The following is an 18425-nucleotide window of genomic DNA, read 5'->3' as shown; positions in this document are numbered from 1 at the left end:
TGTTCTTTATTCAATTTGCTGGCAGTGACCCTTCCCTGGGACACACACTCGACATCCATTTCAAAACAAATTAGTTGCCAACTGTCCGAAACAAATGTTGTCTAACGAGCAAAATCAGAGAGAGAGGTATAGTTTATGGCAGATATATGATATGGTCCTGTGCGGATTTTTTCCCAGGAACTTGTCCTTTGTTTGGCCAAAGGAAAAATTATATGAAACTCAGCATTTCACTCATGTTTGCCAGGGGGAGGGGGAGAGGATATTGATTGGACTAGGTCAAGAGGTTACCTTCCATGGCATATCCTGCGAGAAAAAATGCACTTCAAGTCAAACATCGCTCAAGCTCAAAAACTCAACTGGCAACTGAAAATAGTAAATAGAAAACAAACTCGATGGAAAACTGAAAACGGGAAACGGGTAACGGGAAACGGGAAACTGGAAACTCAAAAACTGAAAACGGAAAAACTAAACTGAAACCAAACTAAGCCAAACCGAAAACTAAACAAGTTTCTGGCAAACCACCTGACACACACACACACACGGATAGGTGGGTGGTGTGGGGTGGGGTTTTCAGTGGGTGGGTGGGTGTTACCACCACCCATACTTTTCCTTCTTTTTCTTTTCGTTACACTGTTGTTGTTTGTTTTCAAGTAGGTCATTAGAGAGGCCTTCGCCCTCACCGGCCACTTGAATTATTAAATTCCCCAGCTCCACTTTCAGTTCCAGGATTCAGCTCGCTTTCCTCAAATATTCAGGCTCCTCTCTCTCCTTATATTATATATATATAATATATACATATATTCGTATTCCATAACTTACCTACAAGAGAAGCAGAAAAAAAGAAAGAAAAATATTTATTGTACATTTTTTTTTGGATTGCATTCGAAGGGGGGAACTTTGACATTCAAGGGGAATAAAATCAAGCACAGAGCAAGAAATATATATAACTATGTTTTCAATTTTAAATTCTTTTTACTTAGATTTTGGTACAGAAAAGTAGATTTTAATTAAAGAAACTTAACTTAACCAATATCTAAGAAACTCTCTCGATCTAGAAAGAAGATGGATGAACCTTTATACATTCCATAAAAAAACCTTCATAAGAATACATATAAAATAATTTGGTTTTATATTTATATATATATTTATTATTTCCTGAATTATCTAAGAGATCCCTACCTACATTTTCATATGATCTCTCTCTCTATCTTTTGTTATCCTTAAATACTCAAGTTTGAGGGCAAAGTGTTACGCCTCTTCCATAGTAATCGTAGTAGTGGTAGTAGGTCCCATAAAAAGTAATTGGAATTTTCATTTAATATAAAAGGAAAGCGTGCCCAGGCACAGAGCCAGCGGAACACACAATCTAACCCACTTCGCAGTTTGCAATCGCAGAGCAGCCAAAAACTATGCATATAAACGGGGCCACTGATGTCGTCCTTTTGAACACTCTGCTCCTCTGGTCCTTCCTGCTTTTCAACCGTGTTCTCGAAAAATCCCCGCCACAATCCACACTACTATCCCATTTTGAACGGAAAGGGGGATTCGCAGGAGGAGGAGGGGGAGGAGAAAAAGGATACAACACAATGTAGCCAGTGGAGCATCCTCATACTCATATGTGAGTGTGTATCCCCTCATACAGGCTCGGCTCGTTGCTCATAAAACTCACTCAAGTAAAAGTACGAATGGTTTTCGATATGAAATGCATGAAACTGACAGGCAAACATATTGCTCCACACTACCAAAATAACCAACCACCCAAAAGCTATAGCCAAAGCCACGCCCATATTGCCCATTTCATTTTGTTGTTGTTGTTATTTGTTGTTCACGGTGAGAAAAAGTTATAGTATTAATCAGAGAGAGAGAGGATATTGATCTTTCTCAAGATCACATGAAAAGGTAATTGAGAGAAGCTTAGGGAGTCTCTTGAGATTTACAGAGAAACAAGGAACTCTCTTGCTCTCTATTGATTGTACATTGCACACAAAGCCTTGAAGAGAGAACGAGAGTGAAGAAGAGAGAGTAAAATGATTTAGATCTACATTTTAAATACTCTCAGGGAGAAGCAACAAATAAACTCTTACGTTTGCCGTTACTAGTACATTGCAGGCGAAGCTCTGAGAAGAGAACGAGAGGGAGCGAGAAGTAGAAAGAGAGGGAGAGAACGAACTGCTAAATTTTTAATTTTAACTGTTTGAAGAACCTTTTTTTTCAGATCTATGTTTTGCAGTTAAATTGGTAAACTCTTTTAGAATTCTATAAAATGATAAAAAAAAGATCCTTGAGCGCTTTGAATCTAGTTTCATTTTCCCCGAATTTTTATAACCATTTGAATTGGACTCTTTTTTTTGCAGTGTGCAGACAGCCTCTTGTATCAGTTGGCTGACTGTTGGTTACCACTTGTCCGCTGCTGTTGCTCCTCATCCTCGTTTTCGTCCTCGTAAGCTCTTCCATCTGTCTGCCCTCGTTACGGGGCTTCACCCCTCCTCCTTGGGGCATTGTTGTGGGCCATATACATATAGAAATATATATATTTATAAATATATATATATTATATTCCAACGAGAAGAAGAGCAACTCCGCAACTCCGCACCTCTCGCCTGTCTATTTATTCAGATATGAAAATGCATATTGTACACTCGACTCACGCCGCTTTATATGGGACATTTCTTTATCATCTGCTCTTCGCCTCCACACAAACTCGGATATTTTCTTTTTTCCCCCCTTTTTTTTTTAATATGCAACACTGTGGCATGTTGGAAAAAAAATATAGGAGCTACTCAGCGAGGCGTGCGTTTATTGCAATTGTGTTCCAGTTTCTTGCGTTTGAATTGGCGATGATTGCGCCAAAGAATGGAGTTTTTTCACAAATGAAACTCTCTCTCTCTCTGTGTCTCGAACAAAGCAACACCTTATGGTGACACTCGGTTTAATGACACCGAATTCAAACAGGGATATACATATTTATCGTATTCCCAGGATAATACACTCAAAGTTACCGGGGCGGATCCCCCTTGGGGCTGTTTCCCCAATTGAGTTTTACAATTATTGTGTAAACTATCCAACTAATTGGCAAGTTAACACTACTTTTTAAGCCAACACTAAAATTGAGCATTTATTGCTGCTAATGGGGAAAAGGAGGGAATCATAATTGACACAGACACAATTTGTTTATGAAATAATACATAATACAGTTGTCCAATTAGTTTCAGAGCGCTTTACATTGATTAATCCAAACATTTAGTTGCTCATATTAGGTTTCAACAAAATAGTAATAATAACCTTTAGCTTCGCTCTGCCTTTGCAAATTACTTTTGTTCTTTGCAAAATGCAGACAGGCAGACAAACGGACATGTTCTACAATTGAAAATAATGGAAACATTTTAATTATGATTGAAGGCATTTCACTTGAAATTACATTTGATTTCCCAGCCTGTCTCCGTTTTCCTGGCTTTCCCATTCAAAATTGGCGTTGTGTGTGTCTAAGCTCCTTTTCTGGCTAAATATTAAATTTCCAGAAATGCACTTTGCACTTTCTACTTTCCACTTGCTTTTCCGCAACGAAAAACTTAAGCTCAACAGACCCGGGGACTTGAATGTTAATTAAGTCCTAAATCCGAGGCAATATTTTACCAATGATTTTATCAGGAATTTTGCAATTGCAATTGGCCATTTAGTTGACCCGAGTTGACCCCTGGCTACTGCTACTGCTGCACATAATCGCCATTTGACTTTGTCTGTGGCATTTTGATGGCGCCGTAAATTCGCGCGATGACACTCGACTTAATTGCAATTAGTTGCAGGTGAAAATAAAGCACTTTAAGAAAAACTTGAGACCTCAAAATGTATAAAAATATATTAAAAATATATAACAAATATATTGAAAGTTGTACATATATTTTAAATATTTAATTTCCATGTTTATTTCCCACTTTTTCTTATTTTTGAATACCCAAACATTTAAAACCAACATTACATATTTAACTTCCAGGTTTTGATACCTCAAAAATTATAAAAATATATTAAAAATATATTAAAAATTTATGAACTGTTGTATATATATTTAAAATATTTAATTTCCATGTTTTGATAACTCGAAATGTATAAAAATATATAAGAAATATATGAAAAGGATTTAAAATATTTTAAAAATTTAATTTCCATGTTTAACACCCACTTTTCCTTATTTTTGAATACCCAAACATTTAAAACCAACATTACATATTTAACTTCCAGGTTTTGATACCTCAAAAATTATAAAAATATATTATAAATATATAAAAAGTTTTATATATTTTTTAAATATTTAATTTTCATATTAATCCTCCACTTTTTCTTAATTTTTAATACCTCAACATTGAAAACTAAGATTAAATATTTAATTCTCGTATTTAATCCCCACCTTTTCCCTCTTTTTAAATACTTCAATATTTAAAACTCAAATTAAACGAACTGAAAACCTATATTTAGACCCTAAACATTAACCAATTTATATAAAATTTTGCTTGTGGAAAATGGAAAAACCCTTCGTCTCCTTCGATATTTACCTGCTGGAATGGTTGGGCTCGTGGGCAAAGGGCTCGGCGTAGATATTTCGCACGGGGGGCACTCGGCGGGGCAGGGGCGGCGGCACCGGATTGTAGCCATCCATGATGGTATCACAATCGGAGTACTTCATCGATTTCATAGTCATTTTGTGTCTGGAATTCACTGTGCCGCCTGTGCCGACACTGCGACTGCGACTCCGAGTGCACTTCACTTCACGATTTATGGCGGATATTTATGAAGTAATTTTTTCTTTATTTATTTATATATTTCTCCTCTCTTGTATTTGCTTTTGTTATCGTTATTGTGTTTTTCTCTGGTCGGTTATTTATTTTAATTGTAATTGTAACAATTATTGTGACTGCACCCCGTACGAGACATGGACAGGGGCAGGGGGGGCCCGTGGGGCCTACTAGGTGGCATATTGCCACCCCAGGCAAAAAAAAAAAAAACCAAAACACAAAACAACAAAAAAAAGAGGGATATATCTTCGATCGAATGAGAAAAATCCTGGTTCGAAATCCTTAGCTACAGGATTTCCCTCACTTAATTCCTGCTCCTTTATCCTTCCGTTTTAATTGGATTTTCCTTTCTTTTTTGTGGATTTTCTCTTGTATTTTCTCATATAGTCTTCATGATGGCAGCAGATCTGAATTGGGAATAGAATTTATATAGATAAGTGGATGTTGTCTTGGTTGACAACAACAACAACTTGGTGACCTTTTATTACGCTTTGAACTTGGTGGTTTAATTTTTTGATATTTGTTAAGTTTTTATTCGGAGTTTTATTGAAAGATATTTTGAGTTATTTTGGGATATTTTCAGTCATTTTATCATTATTTAAATATTTTATTTGACTTTTAAAAGTGTTTATATTATTTATAATTGAATCTACAAACAAAACCTTACTTTGTAAATGAGACAGCAGCTGATTATCTTCTTTTAAATATTTTTAAAAAATATTTTGAATATAATTTTAACCTCAAAAAGACTTTAAAATATATTTTAAACCTAACAAGAACTTGTCTACCTATCAATTAAATTATTATATATATATTATTATATTTTGAGTCATTTTATAATTATTAAAATATTTTATTTGACTTTTAGAAGTGTTTATATTATTTATAATTGAATTTACAAACAAAACCTTACTTTGTAAATGAGACAGCAGCTGATTATCTTCTTTTAAATATTTTTAAAAAATATTTTGAATATAATTTTAACCTCTAAATAAAATTAAATATACTTCAAACCTTACAATACCTTGTCTACCTTCAATAAAATTATTATTTCCCCAAAAACATCGAACAAAAATTACCAGTCCTTGAGTTTTTTTTCTAAAAATTACCTCTAATTGTTTATAAAATCACATTCCAGGTGGTAACCCTTTTTAAAAAATCTAAGAAAATTCACACAAATCCCTTGAAAAATCTCCTTAATTTCCTCTCATTTCCTGGATAAGATTGCGGTAACACAAAACAAAAACGCTTGGCAAAATGTTAATTATTTTTCGCCGTTTGCAAAACGCTTTTTTGCATCTCCCTAATCGTCTCTGATCCTACCAATCGGAGAGTTGCCTCTCTTTCCCAGCAAAAATATATTTATCGATTTCCCCTGCTTGAAAATGGCCAAAAACCTAAACCGAAACCAAACCAAAAATCATTCTTGGGCCCCCGGTTGGTGGGATGCGTTCAAATAACCAAACTGAAAACTGGTTTTCTGCAGCATTCAATCCATCGAGGGATAGATTTAGGGATAGAGGTAGGGAGGGGCTCGGCAAACAATCAGAATAAGTGTGGATTCCATTTTGGTACATCATCTCCCTCCATCTCTGGCTGTAGTTTGTAGTCTCATGTCCGACTGAACATATTTGTTACACTTGCCGCCCTCTTTATCCGATTGGACTGACTGGACCGGACCGTAGTGAGTGTGTGTGTTGTATCGCTCTAATCACAAAATCCCACCCATGATGTTCACCACACTCACTCACACACACTCGGAAAAATATTCAAAGTCATCGTGTAATATTGGAAAAACACTCGCCTTTTGCGGGAAGAGCTTATAGGGAGGAGGGGAGACAAACTCAAGTTGGGAAGGGCGCCAAACAATTTCGAATGTAATCCGTTATTGTGGAGGAGATCGAAAAATGTATCTGTGGGATACAACAGCAGCAGCAGCAGCACGAGCTCCACCATCCGGATAATGCGGCATATCTTTGGGATTTTCATCTCAAATTAAATTTATGATATGGCACAAAAATTGAATAACACCCAGGCGGCAGCAGCAGCAGCAACAACAATGGACACCAAGTGAATCAAAATCGAAATCAATCAAAAGAGTGAAAGATCTACAGCAAAGAAGGGGGTTTTGTAGTAGCCATGGCCAAGAAAGAAATAATAATACCAAAAAGGCTTTCCAAGGCAGACAGACAACAGAGACACCTCAAATGAACCGCAGAGAGATGCAGATACAGATACAGAGATACAGATACAAATGCGGAAAATGCAAGTGCATAGAGAGAAATCAATCAAATAAATATTCAACTAAATAAATATGTTAGCTATTAAGGTAAATCAGAGAATTTCATTTATCAACTTCTAAATCCTATTTTCAGTGCACAACATTACACTTGCAGATACTTTGTATCTTAACCGCATAAATAGTCACCAACACCACTATTTCGATTAGATACAAAATGTATCTTTGAGCCTGGCAAATTACCATTAATCAAACATCGAACAACTGCCTGACTTTTGAGGCGTTTATTAATTAACACAAACGCAATGAACTAGCACATTCCGGGCCAGTGAAGCGAATACATTCAATAGATACATTTCCTTTATGTTTTTATTGTTTTTTCCTCCTCTTTTTTTTTGAGTTATAATATCTTCTCACAGCTAATGAAATATAATTTCACGTTCATTAAAAAGCAAAGCAAAAATCGAGACAAAGAACTCATCAAATCTCTGGCTGTTGTTCAAATATTTCAACAACACGCAGCCAAAAGATACAACAATTCAACAACAACAACAAAAGAGGGAGAGAAAAATAAAGCTTTGTAATCGCATAATTGCTATTTGGAAAAAAAAGTGGAATGGAATGATATATGAACAAATTATGACAAGTGTTAAAAGGGAATTGCTTGGGTTACAAAAAAAGAAATATTTATAATATGGAGAGGAAAAAGTTTAAGGAATTTCATTGATATTTATACCCTTGCAGGGTATTATAATTTCAGTCACAAGTTTGCAACGCACTGAAAGAGTCATCTCCGACCATATAAATTATATATATTCTGGATCAGTAAGTAACTATGATCAGTAATTATCTATAACCAGTAAGTAACTCTGAACAGTAAGTTTCTACATACAACCAGTAAGTAACTATGAACATTAAGTATCAAGTTCAGTGAGTATCAATGATCAGTAAATATCTATGACCAGTAAGTATGTATGTATGAACAGTATGTATGTATCTATGTATAATCAGTAACTAACTTTGAACACTTGTAAACAATGACTTGCAACTTTTGTAACACAACACATTTCTGAGACGTGGCCGGTAGAAGACACTTCGTTCCGGGGAGGTTAGAACCAGTTGGGAATCATAAGTACAGATGTGCGAGATTTGTTTTGGAACAAATATAAGCTATTTCAATGAAACTATAGAGTTATTCTTCTATATAATTTTACTAATATATAAATCAAAGCCTGGCGAATCGGTGGACTATATATATACATATATATAGCAGCGATAGGAACGATAGGAAAAGAAAAACAGATTATAACTTTTACAATTTTCAGCCGATTTTCAAATTTTCAAATTTATAATATAGACATAATATATTAATTTAAAATATTGTGTACAATTTTGTGAAAATCGGACTACTATATCATATAGCTGCCATACAAACGATTGTTAAAAATAGAGGAAAATAGAGTGAATAAAATGACATAAATATATAAAAATTATATTGTATTAATTTCTAGTGATCAATTTACAATCTGCAAGAGTATACAAACTTCAGCGAGCCAAAGTAAGCTTCGTTTCTTGTTTTTGTATCTTTTCCTTTGGAATTTTGGGTTCAAAATGGTTTAAGTTCCCTTAAAAAAATCCAAGACATATTTGAAATGCCTTTACAAGTTTTGTATGTTATTTTTCATTGGAAAAGAGAATGCATTTCATTAATAATTATACAGGAAAATATATAACAAGACTTGTGTAAAAAAGTCTTATCTCTTCCTGAAGAAGTCTTAAGCCTTATTAATTTAAGGATACTTAAAATTATCTCACAGCTTTTAGTGCCTCTTATCTTCGCCCCGTAAAATCCATCTGGAAGATACTGAGAAATTTCATATATGTTCACTGGAAAATCCCCGACATTCCTATGATTGATCCCTCGGACTAACGCTCGTCTCTATGCATGAGTTCTTGGAAATCTGTTGGCCAAATATCTACTACCAAAACGCATCTCGCTGATACGAAATCTACTTGTTGGCCCAGGCCAAAAGCAAAGGCAGCAAAAGCAGCTCAAAATTTACTGGCCACAGGCACGAGATGTGGGGGAAAAGAGCAACGAGTTCGTTCGTTTCGGAGGAAGCCCAGAAAAATATTCCAGCTGAGTTTTTGTCTGTGAGGCGCATTAATCTCCTCGCTTCGGCTACCAAGTTCGCTGCACTCTCGGACGGCCTACGCGAAAAATGCAGCGCGAAAAAGAGGCAGCAACGCAAACAGGCAGGATGCACTGAGAAAAACACTATATAATTATCTATTTAAATATATACTTATTGAGGGGGAAATTAGGACCCGAACTAAGTCAAAGACTGGAGCTTTGTAGAAGCAAAATATTTCAAACATTTATTACTACTTTTTGGGAGATTAAGAAATTGAAATCCCTGAAGCATTATTTATCACAGAATTAAACAATTAAATTTATAAGAAATTATGGGAAATAAAAGACTTAAACTAAGTCGATTTAAATAATTTAATTTATAAGAACTTGAGGAGAAGATATTTATAATTTTCGTAATAACTTCTTCGAAGTTTTTGGTACCTTTAAAAGTATCTAGAAGTTTTTGAATCAATTTATAACTCAAATTTAATCAGTTTTATTTGTTTAAACTTTAAAGACCTATAGAATTTTTAAGAAGCCTCTTAGGACTTACGACTTTCAGGGAAATCATAAGAAACCTTGAAGCTTTACATATATACAACAATTTTAAGAAACCTTTAAAGTAATAAGTGTAATTAAAGAAATGAAAAGAAACCTTTAAAAGTTAAGTAATTATAAAAATGAATAAAAGCTTTTAGCTATTAAATATTTCCAGAAATCATAAGGAAACCTTAAGCATAAAATAATTATATAAATTAATAAATATAAGCCTAGGATAAGAAACTCTTTGATTTTCGTACTTGAAATATTTCTAAAACTTTAATAGATATAATGTAAAGCTTCAACTATTTATATAAATTATTTAAAAATCTTAAATACATGTAAATATTTATATAAATTATTAGAAATCCTTAAACTTGCTCACTTTAAATAATTCAAAATTACTTATTAGACATAGTAATATTCCCCTTTTATTTACAGTGCACTTGAAAAGGAGCTGGACTGCTCCTTAAACAATTTTTGTTGTTGTTTTATTTTGTTTTTTGTAGTGCAAATCATGTTGACGCCCCTCCGCCTCCGCAAACCTCCTCCTTTGGCACCCCAAGAGAGAGAGAAGCAAAACAAAAAAAATCACACAACAAATCCCTGCCCCTTTCGCCCACCCAAAATGCTACCAAACGAGTTCACAGCAAGTTGCTCTCCAAGTAAAAATAAGAAATAAAAAACCAACGACAAGTTTCCAGGTTTTGCGTTAGGATGCAGCTTCAGTTAAAAAATAAGAAAAATGAGAAAAAATAAAAATACAGGAGAGGGAGAGACACAAAAAACCAAAAGCAGAGCTTGGAACTGGGACTTAAACTTAAACTGGGAATCGGACCATTGAGCAAGCGAGGATTGCTTTTGGGATTGGGCAGAACTGGTTTTCCTTTTGGAAAACCAGAAAAAGAGCCTTGGCCTCACCCCTTTTACCCCGCCTTTCCCCCCCCCTGCTCTTCCCCTGCCAAAGTGGAACCCCCATCAAAATGTCAGCGAGTAAATGTAATTAAAATTGATTTTATTTCTTTGCGACAAACATTTGGTGGCATAAAACAATTAAATGGCGTCTAAGGCAAATAATTCTCCCCCCACTTCATTGATTTGATTATTTATAAATAGTCGGAAAAATGGTGGAAAATCGTTTGGAAGGGGGTGCAGAGTGAGAAAACTGTTTGGTTCAAACATTTGCCACAAATGTCAGAAATAATCATGACGGCCAACACGGCATTTCATTTGACAACCAATTTCCACTCCCTGTGGAGCATCGAGTTTTCCCCCCATTCGACACTTGGTGCTTTTGTAGACAAAACCAAAAACCAAAAACCAAAAACCAAAAAAACACAAAAATCAAACCAAAAGGGTTGCCCAACAACATTTTTATGGTCGCCTGACAGCCTCTGCCCCCGCGCCAGCACATTTTTCTTGTTTCTACCAAAAATGTTTCCAGTTTTTACGAGTGGGCCGAAGAGAAGAGTGCGTGCCACAGGAGGGGGCAGATGGGGCATGATGAGGTAGAGGGGAAAAGCTGGAACAGCACCCAGAGTTCATATAAAATATGCTTTTCCAATTAGCGTTTATTTGGTTTTTCATTTTCTGTTTTATGTTTGCTCAGATAAACACAACCAAAAAAAAAAAGCATGCATCGAATAATTAAGGCACACTGGGAAATAAATTAAGAATGAATTCTTTTCGCTTTAAGAAAGTCAAGTGCCATTTAAACTTTGATAATAAGATACTTGAGGTTTAGAGTGGTTATAATAATGATTAAAATGCTCAAAAATTACTTTAATTTATATAAATTAATACAACTAAGAAAAGAAGTTAAAGGTTGAGTAAGAAAAACTTTATAATGTGATTTTAGTACTTTAATAGAAACTCTTAGATATAATAAAATATATATAATAATAATATATGCAATATATATTATATTATTCTCTTATTTCTCTCTGTGCAATGCTGATGAGTAGCTGGTTGAAAAGAAAATCTTTAAGTAGAAAACTAAGGCATAAGAGAGGGGGGGACGTAGGTGCCACAAAAAGGGGGAATTCGAATCCATTCCATTCGATTTGATTTGATATATTTTTTTTTGTTTTGGGGCCAAAGCTAATTGGCCAAAAGCCATTGGTGGCGAGAGAGTGTCACCCGGAGTTCATGTGAAGCATCAGGCCAGCTGCTGCCACGATTTTCCCCCTCTCCTGGGAAATCCAAAAGAGTTTCTTCTGTCGAGGAGCATCTTCTTCCCAGAAGATCACTCAAAATAATCGCAGCGAAAGCTCTTGTCACGATCGTTTCGTTTATGGAATTGAGAGCAATCTCTGCTTGATCGCTTTTCTCGGGGGATCTTTTTTCCTAATTTTTTTCACATTTTTTTTGGTTCTTGAACTGAAAGAAAGATCACTTGAAGTGATCAAAGTTCAGGCGGTGAAAAGCCATATACTTGATGGCTTGTTTTGTAATGCCATCATAGTTTGTATATGGTTTTTATTTTCTGTTTGGAATAATCTCTTTGGGATTTCATTTGTTGGATATTGATTGATATTGGTTCAGTGTCAGTGTTTGTTTGGATTTTTAAGAGAAAAACCAGAAGAATATTGTTGAGCAATAAAGGAAATTGGATCAGTGATGCTATAAACGATTTGTGTTTTATAATAATTATCAGAAACCCCTTTTATTATTTTTATGTATAACTGTATACCACAAAGAATATCTTAAATATGTAAATTTTATATGCAATTTTTTTCTGGGAAAATCTAAGATTTCCAAAATTCATAACTAAGCCAAAAATGCATAAATTTCAATTCGGAAAGCTGTTCTATGCTAGTTTTTATAAGGTTAATAATTCTGCTTATCTTGAATTTAAGTTTTACAAAATTTAAAATTTGTCAATTTTCGACCATTTAACAATATCAAATTTAATCACAAAAATTTTCAACAAAAAATTTCGAAAATTTGATTTCCCTAAACTATGGCTAGATCGATTCGGCTTGTCATGCTGATTAAAAATATATATGAAATATAGTGTCGGAAATGACTCATTCATGAGTTACAACCTTCTAAATAAACTTACAATTCCATTTTTAAGCCGATTTTTATTGATATTTTTATTTTGATATTTTTATGATATATCAAAGTTTAAAAAATCCATAAGTAAGCTAAAAATGCATGAATTTGAATTCTGAAATCTGTTCTGAGCTAGTTTTTACATGGTTAACAAAACTGCATATTTATATTTTAAGTTTTACTAAATTTAAAAATTGTCAATTTTTGACTACTTGACAATATAAAATTTAATGACAAATTTTGAACAAAAAAATTCGAAAAAATGTTTTCTCGCCAAACATATCTAGATCGATTCGGCTTTTCATTCTGATCAAGAATATATATAATTTATATGGTCGGAAATGACTCATTCATGAGTTACAAGCTTCTAAATAAAATTATATTACCATTTTTTAACCGACATTATTGATAATTTTATATGAAAATTTTTGTGATATATCAAAGTATAAAAAATCAATAACTAAGCTAAAAATTCATAAATTTCAATTCAGAAAACTGTTCTGTGCTAGTTTTTATAAGATTAACAAAACTGCATATTTAGATTTAAAGTTTAACTAAATTTAAAACTTGTCAATTTTTGACCATTTGACAATATCAAATTTAATCACGAAATTTTCAAAACAAAAGTTCCAAAAATTTTTTCTCCCAAACATGTCTAGATCGATTCGTCTTTTCATACTGATCAAGAATATATATGATTTATAGGGTCGGAAATGACTCCTTCCCTGAGTTTTAAGCTTCTGACTGAAATTATAATACCCTGGATGGGTACAGAAATAGATAATTTGCTAATTAAAGCGTGAACTAGGTTTATATATTAAATATTTATTTAATGCATATTTCTAAGGGTTTGTTTAAATATTTACAAGAAAACTTTAAAGCTATATATCTTTTCCCTATAAATTTAAAGTAATTAAGGCCTCTGTGACTTTGGCAAATCTGGTATAAATATTTAAACTGACCCCATAAATTCCCCCACACACGATAATTCCAATCTGGCACAGATATATACATATATCTATATATCTTTAAAGACCAGAGGATTCCAGATGCGGCACGCAATCAGATCAACGATCCTCAATGGCAATGACGCACATGATCGCCCAGAAAGCTGAGAGAGATAAAGGGGAAGTCCCCCTTGATATCCCCTTACGTAAGCCCCTCTTTTTTACGTATCCCCCTTTACGTATCCACCCCCCCTAGTTATTTATACCCCTCCTCTGTGTTTCTCCTCATCATTTATTTATTTTCTTCTCATTTTGTGTTGATCCAAACTGCAGTCTCACATAAATTAACGCCCCTGTCATAAGTGTGTGTGTGCGTGCATGTATCTTTCCCCTCCTCATATATTGTGTGCATTTCAAGGTCTGTTCAGATATATATATATATATATGCATACTATATAGTGTTATAGAGATCGAGAAACCGCACGCACGCGTCATCTCCCCTTTTGTTTAAATATTTTGCGTGCCTTGGGATTTATGTTGCTGTTGCTGCAAGCAACAATTGCAGAAGGGAAGCCGCATTTATTTGTCTTGAAAGTTTTATTGCTTTTAAATTTATGGGCCATGCTTCGGGTCGTTCTGCTCCTTATTCTGTGTTGAATTTTTTCCTTTCTTATTTTCTGTGATGATCATGTCACAGGGCGAGTGTTCACACCTACATAATTACAGAAGAAACACACAGAGAGAGAGAGGGGGGGAGGCTGTGAAAAAGGGAAAACAGATATTGCACATCTGCTGATTGACTGTCTTTTTCTTCCGACTTTTACGATTGCCAAGAGCTGGAAAATTCAGCTTGAGATTTTATGATCTTGAAAAGAAATGTGTGTGTGTTTTGCTAATTTTAGGATGAATATAGAATTTTTTTTTATAGAATTTTTATGGATTTTTTTACGAGTGCAAAAATAATGGTAAATGAAATAAGGGTCTGACTTTAATTTAAAAGGTTTTAAGAAACTCTAAAAAAGGATTCTAAGCTAATTACTTAATTATACAATTGTATAAACTTTAATGAAAAATGAAATAAGGGTCTGACTTTAATTTTAATGATTTTAAGAATCTCTAGAAAGGTTTCTTAGCTTGCTTAATTATTTATTTAATTACATATTTAATTCAGCTTTAATTAAAAATGAAATAAGGGTCTGACTTTAATTTTAATGATTTTAAGAATCTCTAGAAAGGTTTCTTAATTTGCTTAATTATTTATTTTATTACATATTTAATTAAGTTTTAATTAAAAATGAAATAAGGGTCAGACTTTAATTTAAAAGGTTTTTAAAATCTCTAGAAATGTTTCTAACATGCTTAATTATATATTTAATTAAGCTTTAATTAACCCATTTTCTTTTTCATTTATTTGTTTATATTTTATTTATTTTTTTTTAGAATTTCTGTTGCTGTTGACTGCTGCTTTTTCTGTCCCAATCCATAAATGACAGAAATTGCCCTACAACATTTTTCACTTATCCCCCACATATACATTTTCCTAGACCTCCATTCCCCCCTGTTTTTCCTGGCTTTTCCTTCCCCCCTTCCCTCTTACCAAACTCCCTTGTCCACCTTCTCTCTCTTGAGTTTCGGCGCTTCGCTTTGTTAGCTTAACTTTATTCTCTTTCTTTTTTGTATATATATATTTACTTTTTTTCTTCTTTTTCTCTGTTAATGTGCGAGATGCAGATACAAAGATACAAATGGGTGACCATGTGTGAGTGTGTGTGGGGGGGGGGGTTTATGAGCGGCACTGAGAGAAATTTAGGCCTACAAATTCTATAAGAAATCTATACTATTTCCAAAGTTAATTCCTATTGCTGTATTTTATGATATATTATGATATATTATGATATATTATGATATATTATGATATATTATGATATATTATGATATATTATGATATATTATGATATATTATGATATATTATGATATATTATGATATATTATGATATATTATTATATATTATTCTTATATATTATTTAAATCTAGCAAATTATTAAATTTTCTTTCAGTGCACTCTGATAATAATCAAAGACACGACAGATTCAGTTCTGTTTTGGTTTATTTTTTTCTCCCCGGTTTCTATTCTATTCCAGCTTCAGCTTCGAGTTGAGTTGGGATTCGCCTTGGCTTTGAGAAGTTCAGTTTCGGTTTCAGTTCATAGGCCGTTGTAATTCCCCAGAAGCGTCCCATATATCTGTATCTTTATATATATAAATATATATGTATCTATGTATCTCAGTGTGTGCATAAGATATTAGCATTCTGTGCGTTAATGCTTTCATCTTACAGATACATTTTGTTGCTTTTTTCGTCTGCGCTGGCTTTTTGCCTGCGAGTTTATTTCATTTTCAGTTTCATTAAATAACAAATTGCTCTTTTGTTGTGTGTGTGTGTGTGTGTGTGTGTGTGTGTATCTTTGTATCTTGAGCTTAACTTTTTTATGATGTCTATGCAAGCTTATGTGTGTGCACTTTACTTTTTTGCCTTTGTTATTAATGTTGTTGTAATAAAAAACAATACAAAAATAAATAAATAAATAACGAGAAGGAAAGAAATGTAGAGACTACGAAATACCCGGTTATTTTAGATTATTCATAAATAAGCAAAATAATTTAAGTTTATATAATTATTAAGAACATAAATTGTTGTACTTTGGGTACCTAAATCTGAGATAGAAGCTGAAAAGAACTTATAATTTTCTCCCAAGATTCTTGTTAAATCCCTAAAAACCAACCAAAAAATTTTAATAAAATATCTAAATTAATTTCGTGTTATTATATATCATATATACCCCTCCTAGTAATGGGTACTAAAAAGCAGAGCACAAAAGAAAAAGTTTAAGGAGACGCGGCTCAAAACTTTGTTTGTGTCGCGTTTCTATTTTATGCTTTCAATAAATATTAACATTTTCCTCAGAAGAAAGGAAGCAGGGCACTAACCTTTATTATAACCTCCCCTTTCCTTCAACAGGAATTTGCCCGCGTTTTTCTTTTCGGAAAAGAATAAGAAAATCCTGTCTTCCTTTCCTGCTTTCCCTGTTTTCCTTTTTTTTTGTTTTGCTTAAAAAGTTTTGGCTTCCTTTGTCTTTCAGTTAACGTTAACGTTCCCTATTGTTATTTTTAGTTTAGTTGACGCACATTTTTCATGTTTATAAAATGTCTTCAAAGATTTTAATCTCATTGAGTTGGAAAGAGGGCGTTGCCGGGGGGTCCTGATAACTTATCAGTGCGAGGAGGCTGCAAAAACCTGGCTTCTGACATGGCCAACAAAAAAAAAAGAAAAAAAGTTCTAGACATTTGACGAGTTCCTATACATTTCTAGGGCACAGCGCTCTCTCTTTGTGTGTTCGTGTGCTTAATAGCAAAAGTTTTCCCCGGGTGGAAAATCTACATGCAGTCATGAGCTGATAATGGAGACCACAAAAACCAAAAATCCTTAAACTTCAAACCGAAACTGAAACCAGAAAACCAAAAAGAAGCCCAGAAGGCAGAGTCAATCAGGAGATAATGTGGAACCATCTTTTAAGTGGCTTTATTATAATTAATACAAGAGATTTTAGGCTTTAAAATTAAAGGAAATATTTTAATTAGAATTTAGAATTTGTAAAAATACAAAGATAGTTTCAAATGCTTTAAAACACCTTAATTTGTCTATAATTACTAACTTTTGTCTTACAATTTCGATTCCCACCATTTGTAGCTCTTGAAAATAAAATACTTGACAGTTGATTGTGTAACTCATCGCATCTATCAATGATTCCCATCGATTTCGAGCTAATTTCCACTTCCTCTACAACTCACACTCCAACTTCTTCTGCTGCTCCTCTTCGATTTTCTTGGTGAAACAACCCGTCAAAAGGCCCAACTGACTGACTGACTGACTGAGTGACAGCTTGTTAAGAAAAGAGTTGGGTTCCGGAATCCATGGATCCATGATCTGGCGATCCGTCGATCTGCCCACACAAACGAAACGGAGAGAGACACCCAAAAGACATGATGATGATGATCATCCCAAAAAAAAGCCCAAACCCTTTTTTTATTTTCTACACTTCTTGTCTGCTCCCACCCCTTCTACACGATTTGGGCCCCACCCACACAGGCACACTACACTGGAAAAAATTATAGTAAGAATATACTTTGGTTTCAGAGCAAGTCAAGGAAGGTAAGGCAATGAAAGTTAGTCAAATTTATGAGTAGTTTTGTGGGTAAAAACAAGTTAAAGTTATGTTTCAAATTGAAAACAAATGAATACTTTCGTTCTAAGACAATTATATATCAAGTTAATAATTTAAAAATATTATAAAAGCCCTATAATAATAAAACTAAATTTCAAAACCATAAAAACTTTAAATCTCACTTGAAAACCTAGAATTTACATTTTATTTATATATTATTCATAGATACATATATTATATGATGATTTTAAGTGATTATATATATGATATGATATGATGTATGATATTATATATTATTTATATATTATTCCTTAATCATCTTACTTCACTTCACTTTCTTGTATTATATACAATTCCAATATTTTTAAACATAAATTCAACAAAGTAACCCCGAAGATTTCCCCCTATTTTTTCTCTTCCGTGCAGACCCCACAATTTAGTTTAAAAAAGACTATAACATTTATTTGTCGCTTCAGCGGTCACAGAAATTGGAATGG

At 33.5% G+C, this 18425-nt stretch overlaps 1 protein-coding gene across 2 annotated transcripts in view; it reads right to left on the bottom strand.

The window, feature by feature from the left end:
* Ten-a (Teneurin-a transmembrane protein) overlaps positions 1-18425 on the bottom strand; it is a 183170-nt gene that overhangs the window by 121993 nt on the left and 42752 nt on the right. Inside the window, exon 3 of one of the 2 annotated variants that reach the window (XM_086829326.1) lies at positions 4548-5194. The exons of the other annotated variant lie outside the window; for it this stretch is intronic. Coding sequence (XP_086685452.1) covers positions 4548-4693 — 146 coding nt within the window. The 5' untranslated portion in view covers positions 4694-5194. The remainder of the gene's footprint in view (positions 1-4547; positions 5195-18425) is intronic. 2 annotated transcript variants of the gene reach the window in all.

The sequence above is a fragment of the Drosophila serrata genome, unplaced genomic scaffold (genome assembly GCF_035046125.1).
Source record: "Drosophila serrata isolate PLE 108 unplaced genomic scaffold, ASM3504612v1 contig_190, whole genome shotgun sequence".
Lineage (NCBI taxonomy): Eukaryota > Metazoa > Arthropoda > Insecta > Diptera > Drosophilidae > Drosophila > Drosophila serrata.
The sequence above is the reverse complement of the archived record's forward strand: the minus strand, read 5'-3'. Positions and strand labels throughout refer to the sequence as shown.